Here is a 14,002-nt window from a genome sequence, read left to right as displayed (position 1 = left end):
ATCAGTGGCATCCTACTTTCCTGGCCGGTGTACGAATAGAAACTTCTCTAGGTGTTAGACTCATGAACAAAATGAAAATCTGAAGTTCAGCTCAAACCAACCCAGCTTGACTCCCAGGAGATTCAGGTCTAAATACAACCTGACATCTGGTCAAGTTTGGTCTCACTTCTGGGTGGGGGAGACAAATAAATGTAGAGTTTCCATATGGGCTGCAGTACCCATGTGAGTGCTGTAAATATCATTATTATTATTATGTTAATGATCAAGGCCTCAAATCCAAGCACAATGCCAGATCTGCCAAGGGCCCCAGACTTACCCCTGCTTTAGGAGTCCCTGTCAGAGCTCTACAGGGCAAAGCTGGCATTCCAGGGCAGTCTTCACATTACTCCAAGCATGCTTTGGTCGCCTGGTACATCCAGATGCCTCAGTGGCACACCCCAGACTCCCCTAAAGCCGTCCAAACTGGCAGTGGGGCAAACGTGCTGAGGCATTCTCAGTAGGATTCAGGTATGGCTCTGCTCACTTTGGGTTTTAGTTGGGAAACTGATGTCTGGGGTTTTAGGTCAGCGATTGGTGGTTGATAAGCTATTTCAAAATGAAAGTGACCAGTCTTCCCGAAGGCAAATTTATTACAACCCCTGCTATCACTGTGACTTACCTGGCAGTTCGGAGAACGGAGATCCCAAAGTCGGATGGTTTTGTCAAGAGATCCAGAGATAAATGTGTCATCTACTGGAGACATGGACAGAGCCACTACCCTACGAGGCACCAAGACAAACTGCAATTATTAAAAAAAAAAAAAGCAGGTAGTAGAAATGTGATGCAAACACACTCTGAACCACAAGGACTTGTGTGAGATTCTCAGCCCAAGAACCCTTTGCTTTTGATGAAAGTCAAACAACTATTTGAATAAGTAGGCTTCCTGGGATTTCAGGGTCAGAAAGACTGCTTGCTCTGAAAGAGCTAAAGCATCTACAAAGGCTCACATCACATCTTTGAATAAATGCTGCCCTATGAAGTTCTTCAGTCCACTAGGTACTAGTTATTGGGTTACCTCTTCAAAAACCCAGACAGAATGGCAGGGCCAAAAAAGAAAAAAGAAAAAAGAAACCAGTCAAGTTTGAAGTCTCCCAAACTCAATTTAAGATTTAAGATTTGGACTTACCTCTGGCCAGTTTTCATTCCTTCAGGTGGCATTCATTCAATAAATACAATTGAATGAATGAATGAATGCTACAGTGTCTTTTGGAATATAGAGCCTTAGGAGAGGAAGGTCTCCATATCCCAGACTGCAATAAGACAGCAGTAGCTTGGGGTTTATAGGAGCCCTGTCCACTTTAAAAAAAATAATAATAAAGCCAGACCCAGAATTTAAACTTAACACAATTTACAATGATATGTGGAGGAGATGGGACAGAACCCTATTTTCACTGGGTTTTCACTCTACAATGTAGGTTCATGAAGTCTGGGTTTTTTTGTTCTTTTGTTGTGCTATGCTTCTTGGATCGTTTGTACGTATAAATATGTACAAACATATATACATATACACAGGTGCTGTGGGGAAGGGAAGGAGGTAAGATGGGGGTATGGAGAGGGGGAAGAGGGGGAGAGGAAGGAAGGGGCTCAGTCTGGGAAGGCCTCCTGGAGGAGGTGAGCTCTCAGTAGGGCCTTGAAGGGAGGAAGAGAGCTAGCTTGGCGGATAGGCAGAGGGAGGGCATTCCAGGCCCAGGGGTCGATGGCGGGACAGGCGAGAACGAGGTACGGTGAGGAGATTAGCAGCACAGGAGCGGAGGGTGTGGGGTGGGCTGTAGAAGGAGAGAAGGGAGGTGAGGTAGGAGGGGGCGAGGTGATGGACAGCCTTGAAGCCCAGGGTGAGGAGTTTCTGCCTGATGCGCAGATTGACTGGTAGCCACTGGAGATTTTTGAGGAGGGGAGTAACATGCCCAGAGCGTTTCTGGACAAAGAGAATCCGGGCAGCAGCATGAAGTATGGATTGAAGTGGGGAGAGACACGAGGATGGGAGATCAGAGAGAAGGCTGATGCAGTAGTCCAGACGGGATAGGATGAGAGCTTGAATGAGCAGTGTAGCGGTATGGATGGAGAGGAAAGGGCAGATCTTGGCAATGTTTATCTTTTATGTACTCACAATAGGGCTGATACAAGATAATCAGAGTGGTCACAATTCCTGTCCCACATGGGGCTCACACCCGAAGTAGGGAGGAGTAGGATTTTAATCCTCATTTGGCGGGAGGAAACAGACACAGAGCAGTTAAATGACTTGCCCAAAGTCACACAGCAGGCAAGTGGTGGAGTTGGAATTAGAACCCAGGCCCTGACTTCCAGGCCCATGCTCTAATAGGCCATGTTACTCCCTTATATCAATGATTGACATCTACAATATCTCTACAACTGAATGAGTGCACAATTCTGAGTACTTTCTTAACAGTATTTGTTGAGCGCTCAATAAGTGTTGAACACTGTTCTAAGCACTGGGGTAAGTACAAATTAGGTAGGTCGGACACAGTGCCTTTCCCACATGGGGCTCACAGACTAAGAAGGAGGGAGAACAGCATAACCAACTTTGGTTCAGATTCTAATTACCCATTTTTTAACATTGTTTCTATGGGAATAGTGTCCAATTTTATGCTCAGCTGTCAGGAACCAATTGTGTCGTAAATCGATTCCAATAAAACCATTTCCTTCTATACCCACTTTCCAATCCCGGAGATTCAAGTCTTAAGCGCCTCTCCAGGATTTTGCTCTTACCTCTTGTTGTGTCCAGGAAAGTATCTGATGTATTTATTATCATGCAAAGACAGGTATCGGATTGTGTCTGTAAGAACACAAGAAGCATTAGAGCAATATTCTTATTATAACTAAGTGATTAGTAAGCCTGATTCTTTGTCCTTTCATTTTGAGATGATATTAACTATCTTTGGAATGAAGACCCTTAGTCTCTTTTTCATGGAACTAAGAAAGGGAAACCTAATAAGCAATACCACACCCTTTCCTCCAAGCTATCTGCAAGGCTGTACAGATTGTGATAACTCAAAAAAACACAGCACGATTGAATTCCCTTAAAGGAAAAATAATATATCTGGCTTGGTCATTGACAACACAGAGCAAAGTTCAACCCTAATCCCATACTCATTTAGCAAATCTTCATGTTTGGAAACTTTGCCATACTTGTTAAGTGCTTACTATGTGCCAAGCACTGTTCTAAGCGCTGGGGTAGATACAAGGTAATCAAATTGTCCCACATGGGGCTTACAGTCTTCACCCCCATTTTACAGATGAGGGAACTGAGGCCCAGAGAAGTGAAGTGACTTGCCCAAGGTCACACAGCAGACATGTGGTAGAGCCGGGATTCGAACCCATGACCTCTGACTCCAAAGCCCGTGCTCTTTCCACTGAGCCATGCTGCTTCCCTAATCAATGAACCAACTTATTGTAAAGACAATACTACAAACAACCTGGCAGAACACTCTTCTAGGCTTCTGTTAAGACTCTTAACAGACGACAAACATTTCTCTGAAAAACACAGAATGCTGGCTATGGCTTTCCCCCATCTTGCTTGACAAGGGTATGATGGCCAAACAACAATAACAACAACAACAACCCCCTCCAAAACTGGTAACCCCAATGCACCTTCTTCCAATGCACCACAATAAGACGGTGACAGGAACATCAAAATGAGATCGATTGGGAAAGAACTGTGAATGCAAAAGCAACAAAGCAGAAATACGGGCCAGGCTAAGCTCTATCCTCCATCACACTGGCCTGCTTTCTAAATAGTGAGAGCACATTCCAGTCAGCATCAATGCTTTAACTAAGCCTTGAACCTGAGACTGTAACCAAATGCAGCTCAAGTGAGTCATCATCCAGTGCAGGCGCATGCACTTAGAGCTGGAATTCAGTCACCTCTTGCCAAGTTCAGCTGCAAATCTGTCTGCAAGCAGGTGTGGAGTGGCCCCCTTTACTAGTACTGTTCACTGGCAATAATGAATATTTGGGGGCTGTTTACTATAGGTATTGAATTTTATGAACTAGTTTGGCAATGCATCACTAGCAAGCTCACAGAAACACCCCTGGAAAAGATAAGAGGAAATCGTAATAAGGTACAGAGGGGAGGAAATTTTAAAAAAAGTGTGAGGAGAGAGAGAGGAAAAAAAAATTCAGGACACGTAGAAAATAGGAGCACTCTAAAGTACTGCACAAACCTAGGAGGGCTGTGACAGCCTGCAACCAGGGGAGGGGAGGGAGAGAATAGAGAGCTGGTGGAGAAAAGAGATGATAAAGGATTATTTTACATTTTTGAGTGGCCGTGTTTCCCTGAAACCAAAACACCTGACGAATATGCTCTCTAATTAAATGATCAGATTCAGCTGATCTTGAGGTATTGAGGAATGGATGGGAAGGCAATGGCACCTCTGCAGGTTTACCTTGGTACCTGGGATTCTACTACGAGCTTTCCTAGACACTGTCCCCGTCTCCCCACCCCCTCCTCCGTTACACACAGCTGTCGATGCAGCGAGTGGAAGACACTTTCAGTTGACAGTGCTCTGTCCCTGGCAAGGCAGTGGCCTGTACAGTTATCTCCTATACCGGGTGGTATCATAGACCCTGAAACTGTACAAACTACTACCTCAGCCTGGAGTCAGGCTTGAAGCTCTTGAGGAACTCTTCAGGAAGGACTTGGGAGGAATGTTGGCAGCACGGGTGAGAGGATCCAAGCACCTGCCTAATCTTGTTACATACCAGGAACTCCCACTCTGTCAAGGAGAAGAAAGCAGGGCGATGGAAACAATCCCAGTTTCATTCTGATTGTAACATGTCTGGGGACCCAACCCTAATTAATCCATCTTAATATGATCACATCAACCACGCTATTTGGAAATATCAACTGTGAAACAGGGGGAGGAAACTCGAAGACAAATACAAACACAGAGAAAGAACAGACTTGCTAAATCCACTGACAAACAGCAAATTCTCAAATGGGTCCAACCGGTCTACTTTCAAATTAGTAAAATGGGAATATTCATCGGCACAACCCAGATAGCATCGGTAAAGCACCATCCAGAGGTTAAGCACTTCTTGCTAAATGATACAAAAAAAAAGCTCGCATCAAGAAAGGGAAAACAGTCAATAACTGAATAAACACAGTACAAGTCAAACAGAAAAACCACACAAGGATAATGAAACTGGAAACACGTTATCAATTTCAACCACTGTACATACCCCTTCACTTGGCTGTGTATGTTGGGGGGTGGAAAACACATTATCAGTTACAACCATTATACATACCCTTTCACTTGGCTGGGGATGGAATGGGGGGGGAGTGGGAGGAGGAGAAAAGCTGTGGTTGCCTGGTTGAACTGAAACACAAGTGGGATCTTCCAGCAAGAGGTGCAGAAGCTAAGTTAGAACAGCCCTGACTTGTACATAGCTGTAATTTTATTTATTTGTATTGATGTCTGTCTTTCCCCCTCTGGACTGTACGCTCGCTGTGGGCAAGGAATGTGTCTGCTGTTACACTGTATTCTCCCAAGTGCTTAGTACAGTGCTCCGCACACAGTTAAGCGCTCAATAAATGACTGAATGAATGAATAGCAGTTTAAAGATGGTGGCCTTAGACTGTAACTCCTTGATGGCAATCAAATCGTATTTATTGTGTGCAGAGCACTGTACCAAGGACCTGAGAGAGTACAGTGCAGCAGAGTTTGTAGACATGTGCACAGGCAGGGAACGTGTCTACCAACTCTGTTATATTGAACTTTCCCAAGTGCTTAGTAAACAGTAAACACGCAAATTCTGACTGACTGACTGATTGAAAAGGAATTCAAAAGGAAAAAAAAATCCACCCAAACCCTTCAAAGAATAGAGGGCTAATGCACAGCTAGACAAAAATGGGTTTTTAAGTTAATATTTGAGTTACTGTGGTGAACCATTTGAAGATAAACATTTACACTATCCTTTGTGTTCAAGTAGTTTTCAGTATCACAAGGCTAGATTAACAAGCAATTCAGGAAAACCTTTTACATTACCAAAGACACACATCTGTGACTACAAAAACATTTATTATTCTGCAAACTTTATCTTCCAAAACAAACCAATCTAGAACAGCCCTTAAAAAAATATCACGTACCATCAATTTTGTTTGAGCTGTACACCACGGTGTTTGCAGCATGTGTGTATCTGATGAGGTCCACTCCATACTTCTTACTGTACAGTGTTCTCTTTGGTCTAGGGGGGAAAAAATTACACATTCATCACAAAAAACAATCCTACAATTTTCAAAGTACAAAATTGCTAATCCAGATCACTATAGGCAATTAAGGGTGGTACACTCATCTTTAGTGACATTTTCAGATCTTTTTGTTGTAAAGAAAAGGAAGGTAGCACACTAAGAAGCAGGTCTCATCCCTGATATCGGCATCTAATTCCAGGGCTAGGCGAGTGGTAAAAATGAATTTAGTGTATCCAATTCAATAAAATAGGATAAATACACCCATTTGGAAGCAACAGAGCATAAAAGATTTGGATGCCACAGAAAAAATACATGGTGCAAAAACAGAAGGAGCCCAAAGCGTACTTCAGGTTTCAAAACAGTACTGCTGGCTCTGAGAGTATTTCAAAAATATCAACATTCTCTGAAGAAACACAATAGTAAGAATCATTGTCTATGCCGCCCATGGTTGCACATTTAGTTCATTCATTCATTCATATTAATTGAGCGCTTACTGTGTGCAGAGCACTGTACTACGTGCTTGGGAAGTACAAGTCGGCAACATATAGAGACAGTCCCTACCCGATAACGGGCTCACAGTCTAGAAGGGGGAGACAGACAACAAAAGAAAATATGCAGATAGGCGTCAAAATCGTCAGAACAAATAGAATTATAGCTCTATGCATATCATTAACAAAATAAATAGGATAGTAAATATGTACAAGTAAACTAGAGTAATAAATTTGTAAAAATATATACAAGTGCTGTGGGGAGGGTCCTGGAGGAGGTGAGCTCTGCCATAACACATGTTTTCTCAACCCATTTTAGCTAGAACCCCCACAGGGAATTAGAATATTCTTCTGGCAACACACACCCTTCCAGATACAGCACAACCTGGGGCCAGAAAAAAGTTGTGTGCAGTGTTGGGCGTGGTGAGTATTACAAAGCAAGTTTTCCTTAATGTACGCTTTGACAGAAAGGCAAGCCCTCGCTTTATAGAACTGGGGATACTTGCTTTTTACAATGAAATATGGAGGCACCACAATCTAACGAGGCATTTTGAAGGGTTTTGAAAATGCTAACACCACTTTTCTATGGCAAACCAACAGATCAGGTTCTCATTTCTTCAAGAACAAAGCACCCCATATAGAACTGACCGGAGCACCACGCTCTCAGAGAAACTAACGGTGGTGCTTAGTACAGTGCTCGGCACAGAGTAGGTGCTTAATAAATACGACAATGAATGAATGGTGCAAAAACTTTGCTGGCTCAGAGTATTTCAAAAACATCAACATTCTCTGAAGAAACACAATAGTAAGAATCATTGTCTATGCCGCCTATGGTTGCACATTTAGTTCATTCATTCATTCGTATTTATTGAGCGCTTACTGTGTGCAGAGCACTGTACTAAGAATTAACTTTAAATGTAGGGAAAAAACACTGCAAATAGTTCAATACCTCTCACCCTCACTTCATTGCTGTCACAGACCCTGTGGCACAGGTCTTCACTTACTCCCTCCGAGATGATTTGTGGCAATCTGGGCAATCCCATGCAGATCAATACTGGCAAACTTTTTATTTAAATAACTAGGCTCTGATTCTGAAATTGGCATAGCTAACTTCCATTACACTAGGTTCTTATGCCCAACATCCTTCAACCGAATATTGGAAGCAGGGAGAATGAGTTTGAACTAGGAGTAACCATCTTTGCTGTGAGATGGCCTTAGACAAGGTGCCATTTAAAGTCTCTCTTTTTCTCCTCTCCCTCCCCACAAAAGGCATAAAACCTTCTGGCCCATAAGGAGTGGGCAATCCCTAGGTGTTATTTTTGTTGTTGGTGGTGGTTTTTTATCCTTTTGAAGAGATCCAAGCTTTCTGAAATTCATTACACCTCTTTCAATGACACAATGATAGTCACTGAGCTTGCTACAAGTTGTAAATGTTCACCTTCACTTTCCCGGTGATTTCCTATAATTTTCTTTTTTATGGTATTTAAGTGCTTACTATGTACCAGGCACTGTACTAAGTACCCCCCCCCCCCACACCCAGCCCCACAGCACTTATGCACATATCTGTAATTTATTTATAGGTACTACGGTCTGATTCCCCCCCTCTAGACTGCAAGCTCATTGTGGGCAGGGAATGTGTCTATTGTTGTATTTTCCCAGGTGCTTAGTACAGTGCTCTGCACTCAGTAAGCGCTCAATAAATATGACTGAATGAATGAATGCTGGGGTAGATACAAGATAATCAGATCAGACACAGTCCGTGTCCCACATGGGGCTCATAGTCAATCTCCATTTTACAGATGCGGTAATTGAGGCCCAGGAGTTAGGTGACTTTCCCTAGGTCACACAGCAGACAAGTGGCAGAGCCAGGTTTAGAACCCAGATCCTTTAACGATACGAGTGGACACAGTCCTGCATGGGGGCTCACAATCTAAATGGGAGGGAAGAACAGAAGAACTAAGGCATGGAAAGTTAAGTGTCTCACCCAAGGTCATACAGCAAGCATTTGGCAGAGCAGGGATTGGAACCCTCGTCCTTCTGACTCCCAGGCCTGTGTTCTACCCACTAGACCATGCTCCTTCTCTATAGGAGTCAAGAAGTTAGGGAAACTCCACTTGTAAAAGGATGCACGGCTAAGCATCTGTGGAATATCAGACCTCAGACAAAAACCCAAGGCTAGCCACCCTGCCTTGTGAAATCTAGTCGTCACCCGAACCCAAGCGATCCATGCGATAGGAATGGAAAGCTCATTATTCCGTTATCCTTTGTAGCCCAAGCTGTCAGACCGGATGAGCCTGACAACAAACAGATCCCTTCAACATTCACCAATAAGGGAGAATGCAACATAATAAATTAGATGCTGTTCGGGAATCATTTGGGGCCTACGCTGTCTGCAGAATGTGAGAAATTCACCCTGGGCAAAGGGAAACCCAAGATAAGCCAAGTGGGTAATAGTTAAGTTTGTATAATAACAATAATAATGGCATTTATTAAGTGCTTACTATGTGCAAAGCACTGTTCTAAGCGCTGGGGAGGTTACAAGGTGATCAGGTTGTCCCACGGGGGGCTCACAATCTTAATCCCCATTTTACAGATGAGGCCACTGAGGCACAGAGAAGTGACTTGCCCAAAGTCAAGTAGGAAAAATTTAAGCAGTTAACTTTTATCCTTGTCAAAATTTAACTTTGATAGTGGAGTGAGCAGCAGAGAGAGACAACCTGGAGATTTTAACCGCTGAGTGGAGAATGGTGCTATTTCTTCAAAAGCAGAACTCAGGCAGTTTTAAAGGGGCTGGCCATTTCCATTCTTGTTGGTAGGGGAAAAAAGCCTATTGCACCAGTTCAGGCTGGAGTTGAGTACCTCCTCTCGAGCCTTTCGAGTGGTTATGAAGTACATACATAAAATTCCCAACCTATTCATTTTTAAAAAGGACCTGGAGCATCCGAGTCTGATCCACAGTTATGGACAAAAAAACACCAGTATTACCTTCAGAAGGGACACGACCTCCCCCACCAAGGATGAAAACACCACTCAGTAGTGGTTTCATTTTAACCTCACAATAAGAAAGGGTAGGGTGATTTTATAGATGACAAATATGGAAAATACTGAGCACAACTGAAGACTCTTCTGTTTACAGCGCTATTATTTCCGTTTCCAAGATTACACTAGTAATACAGTCGGTTCTGCCACAACACGCACTTTCACCGGGCCATTTGGATAGATGGTCACCGAACATGCTACAGAAAGGGAAACGGCCAAGGAATGAATGGTTAAGTGATTTGCCCAAGGTCAAAATCAGCTAATGAAACCGGGACGAGAACCTAGGCCCCCAACTACCAGTTCAATATTTTAACCTGTGACATCACATGGAATAAAAGAACTTGCAATAACAACCAAAAAGATAGCTAAAAGCTAATAAGAACTCACTATTTCAATTCACAAGTCAGAGATGGCACTTCAAGTTAATTTCATTATATTTAAGAGTCTGTAAAACAAACAAAAAAGACCATTCCTAAGCTTTTCATTTCCACCTTCTCAGTGTGTACCCATTTCCCTCAGAACAATTTAAATCCCTTCATTCAACACCTCAGAATCAAATTCTCTTTTTAGAAGCGGATTTTAGAAGTCAAAGACATGGGGGAAAGGCCACCGCCTAACTGAATAATGCCGCAAGTGGTTTTTGATCATATTCAACACTAATCTAGTCCACCCACCTGGAGCTTTTTTTCATGCTCCATTTACCAGATTTTAATCTGGTCTCAACACCCTCCCACTTCCACAGTCTAACCCCTTAACGGATGCTTCGTGCAAATACGGTACACTCTGTTCTTCATAATGCCTGCTTTCGCCACACATTTTGAGTAGACCATGGTTAGGGAATTAGGGATGGTCTTCCGACAACACGCTGTCAGAAGAGTGTGTGTGTTTGTGTGTGTGTGTGTGTGTGTGCGCGCGCGCACGTGTGCCTGAGCGTACGCATGTGCTCACGGCTTTGGTCAAAGGTAAGTGCTGCAGCCCCAGTTTTCCTGAATGTGGAGTTTGTCAAGAATGTAATCTTCCATGTTACAGGAACACTGAGTATTTCCCAAATTCAGGAAACTCTGAATTCACTTACTATGCCTCCCTGGCAGATGGAGTCACTCTGTTGTCAGGGCAGTAGGTGTGCCCCGGCCCAGCTCTGTTCGCCACCCAGGCCCCTGCTGAAAACCATGACTTTCACAGTGAAGACTAGAAGGCTTTGGGTTCGGGTGTGCCACTACCTCAGCCAGCCAGGCAGCAGGAATCCCTCCCCAGTTGGATGCCCAGCTGGTCCTCACAGTGAAGGCTGAAAATCTCTGGGCTCCAGGCAGCAGGAACCTCCTGATTGGTTGTGTGGCCACTACGTTTCCTCACAGAACGGTAATAAGTCACGGAGCATGGATCCATAGCCAATCAGAAGGGCACACAGGTTGCCCAAGGGATGGCCCCGGCAGCATGCCAGAGCCATAAAAATCTACGAACTCCACCAGGAGACCTGTGTGTGAAAACCAACCAGATCTGTCAAGTCCTACTTGCCAGTCAAGGACGGACCCCTTCCAGCCTCCAACCTCCACCACACCCCCTCCCTCTCGGGTGGCTTCCCTCAAGGGAGGCTTCAAGCTGCCAGGGTGGCTGAGCAATGGCTGCAGAAATATTTCAACTACCCATATCTTATTTATGCAGTTTGCCAGTGACTCTCCTGTTTCTTTAAACAAGGCAAACTGCTAAATTCTTTCAAGAGAACATCAGTATTACATAATGAGGCCACAGTTTACAATTAGATAACACAATATGACTTAGGATAAGATTTGGAAAACTGATTTACTACCGTCCTGAGAACCAAGCAAAACACAAGATAAGTTTAAATCTAAAAGAAAGGAAAAGGACTTAAGACAGGTACTGAGTAGGTAGAAAGAAGGCGTGGGGGTAGGCAGAAAAAGAATCCAAAAGGGATTTTTAAAATACACAGCTGCAAACTGAAACCAAGGCAAAAAAAAAAAAGGAGCCGTTTGCAGACTTTGCTAATAGATTTAGGAAACAGTGAAAAGGTGCAGATATGGACAGGATTTCAGCAGGAGTGGAGTTAAGGCAGTTAGTTGCCCTGGTAATTCTCCACTGTCAGACTACATTTGGACACAGAAGATGCAGGAAAACACAAATTCATGAGGCCAACAGAGAAGGAGGGGGTGAAATTTCACAATATGCTCTTTTTGTCCAAAAAAGACACCTGATAGAGTTAACACCCAAATTCACTTAAATGAGGCAACAGATTGGAATCATTTAGTGGAGGGAGGAGAGAAAGGAGTCATTTAAGAACTCCCAATAGGAGCTGTTCCAGAGAGTAAGACGGTTCAGAGCAGGAAGAAAAAGTGCAGAGGGCTGAAAACCCCCAGGAAAAATGAAGTTTGAGAGGGACTAGAGGCCTACTTAATGATGCAACTAGGTTATATTCCTTGAAAAATGTATCATGGGGGTGCATTCCTCTTGGACCAAGGGTTGGCAACCTAAGAGACAAACAAAATGAAACCCTTTCAGTTGGTGCACAAAGAGCCACACAATTTACGACCCCCATGTGACATGGGACGTGCACAGCGTGTAAGGACGCTGCTTCATAACATCAGCCGTTGCTGCCAGTGGGGACGGGAAACAAGGAAGGAAGAGATGGACGGGCGAGGGGAGGGAGTCAGCAACTGGGAGTCCATCCAGGGGTGTCTGCTGGGTTCCAATCCCTAAAGAGTCAACAGACCTGGCCCCCAGTCTCTGAGGGCCTTGAAGAGACAGAGAAATCCCAGGACACCCAGGACCAATGCCTCTCTGACCAAGGGAATCCACACCCCAATCCACCCAGGGAAGTTTCCATTCCGCTCCCATTTACACCCCCTCTTCCCCCCCCAGACACTAGCCAGGAGGGGAATCCCCACCCAGGATGCTCCTATGCACTCTGCTGCTTTTCATCAGGCTTTTCCTCCAGGCCCTCAGTTCCCCACTTTCCTCCTGGTTTCAAAAAGCTGCTGAGCCAGGAGGGAAGGTGGGGCAGATGGGTGGGGGGGGGGGGGGGGGGGGGTGAAGGGCTACCTTCAGAATGCATCCAGCCCACAGGGCCAATTTAAAAGGAAACCCTCTACTCAAACTAGGAAAAGCTGGCTGAGGGGGCAGGGGGATCTGGATTTGTTGGGAGAACAGGGGAGAGGTGGAAAGAAGAAAAAGGTGGGGGGGCAGGGGGGAGAAAGAGATAGAGAGAGGACAGGAAAAGGGAGAGCAAGAGACAGAGAACTGAACTTACATCTAGTCGTTTTCTTCCTCCTCCACTTAACTGGGCTGCTCCTGGACTTGACATGCCTGGGGCGGGGCGGGGGGGGGGGGGGGGGGGGTCTGCAACCAGTGTTTGCAGTGCCCAGTACAGCGGCCAAACTTGAGCCCTGCTCCCGCACTTTACTGCCCAGCACCTGACCCCCCCCACAGCTGCACTCCGTACATGTGACACCTGGCCTGGGGGCTTGTTCTTGGCTCCTGGGCTTTGTGGGTGAGCAACTCCCTTTCCTGCTTAGCTTGGCCAGCCTGCCTCGACCATGCTGCTGCTTGCAGCAGGCAGGCAGGCAGGCATACAGGCCCTGTGATAGGTGGGGAAGGGGATAGGTGGGGGAGGGGGACAAGAACAGCTTGAGCTCACCCTGCCATCTGGTGAGTTATCAAGCTGCCATCTTGGCTCCCCCTCAGCCCCTTTCTGGCTCAAAGAGCAGGGGAAGACCAGCTTCTTACATAGCTTTATGCCACGGCAGCGAAACCGGTGGCATCGCCCCCATGGGGCCGAGTCCACAGGTGGGCGCCTAAGCTCGAGAGGTGCTCGGTTCCAAGAAGAGCCATGGGTTCCCGACCGTTGCCTCACATTCATGTTAGAAAGTAGGATCAACTCCAGAGCCTCTGGAAAAGTAATATGCAATTTTATGTGTCATATACTATAATGATAAACGTCACTAAGCTATGATTGAATCTTTATTGAATTATTGCAAAGCATAACATCATGTTAACTAAATGAGAAGTGGTAATATGATTATGAGTCACTGCAAGGGGCTGTAGAAATAAAAACTTGTTCCATTGACCGTAATAGTGGTTTTTCAACTTGCGTAAAGAATTTGCCCAACTTTGGTTGAACAACAGGCTTCTGATCTTCATAGAATACCCTTTAGCAGGTTAACTCCTCCTACACACCTCTGAATTCCTGTCTCCTCTTCCATCATACGTTGGCATG

At 44.9% G+C, this 14,002-nt stretch overlaps 1 protein-coding gene across 1 annotated transcript in view; it reads right to left on the bottom strand.

Annotated features, from left to right (window-relative positions):
* Positions 1–14,002, bottom strand: part of WDR82 (WD repeat domain 82) — a 33,992-nt gene that overhangs the window by 17,495 nt on the left and 2,495 nt on the right. The window contains exons 2-4 of the mRNA XM_038770581.1: positions 6,146–6,243; positions 2,767–2,833; positions 659–758 (exon numbers count right to left, since the gene is read on the bottom strand). Coding sequence (XP_038626509.1) covers positions 659–758; positions 2,767–2,833; positions 6,146–6,243 — 265 coding nt within the window. The remainder of the gene's footprint in view (positions 1–658; positions 759–2,766; positions 2,834–6,145; positions 6,244–14,002) is intronic.

This window comes from Tachyglossus aculeatus, chromosome X2 (assembly GCF_015852505.1).
Source record: "Tachyglossus aculeatus isolate mTacAcu1 chromosome X2, mTacAcu1.pri, whole genome shotgun sequence".
NCBI lineage: Eukaryota > Metazoa > Chordata > Mammalia > Monotremata > Tachyglossidae > Tachyglossus > Tachyglossus aculeatus.
Note: the sequence above shows the minus strand (reverse complement) of the source record. Positions and strands in the feature narration are given on the sequence as shown.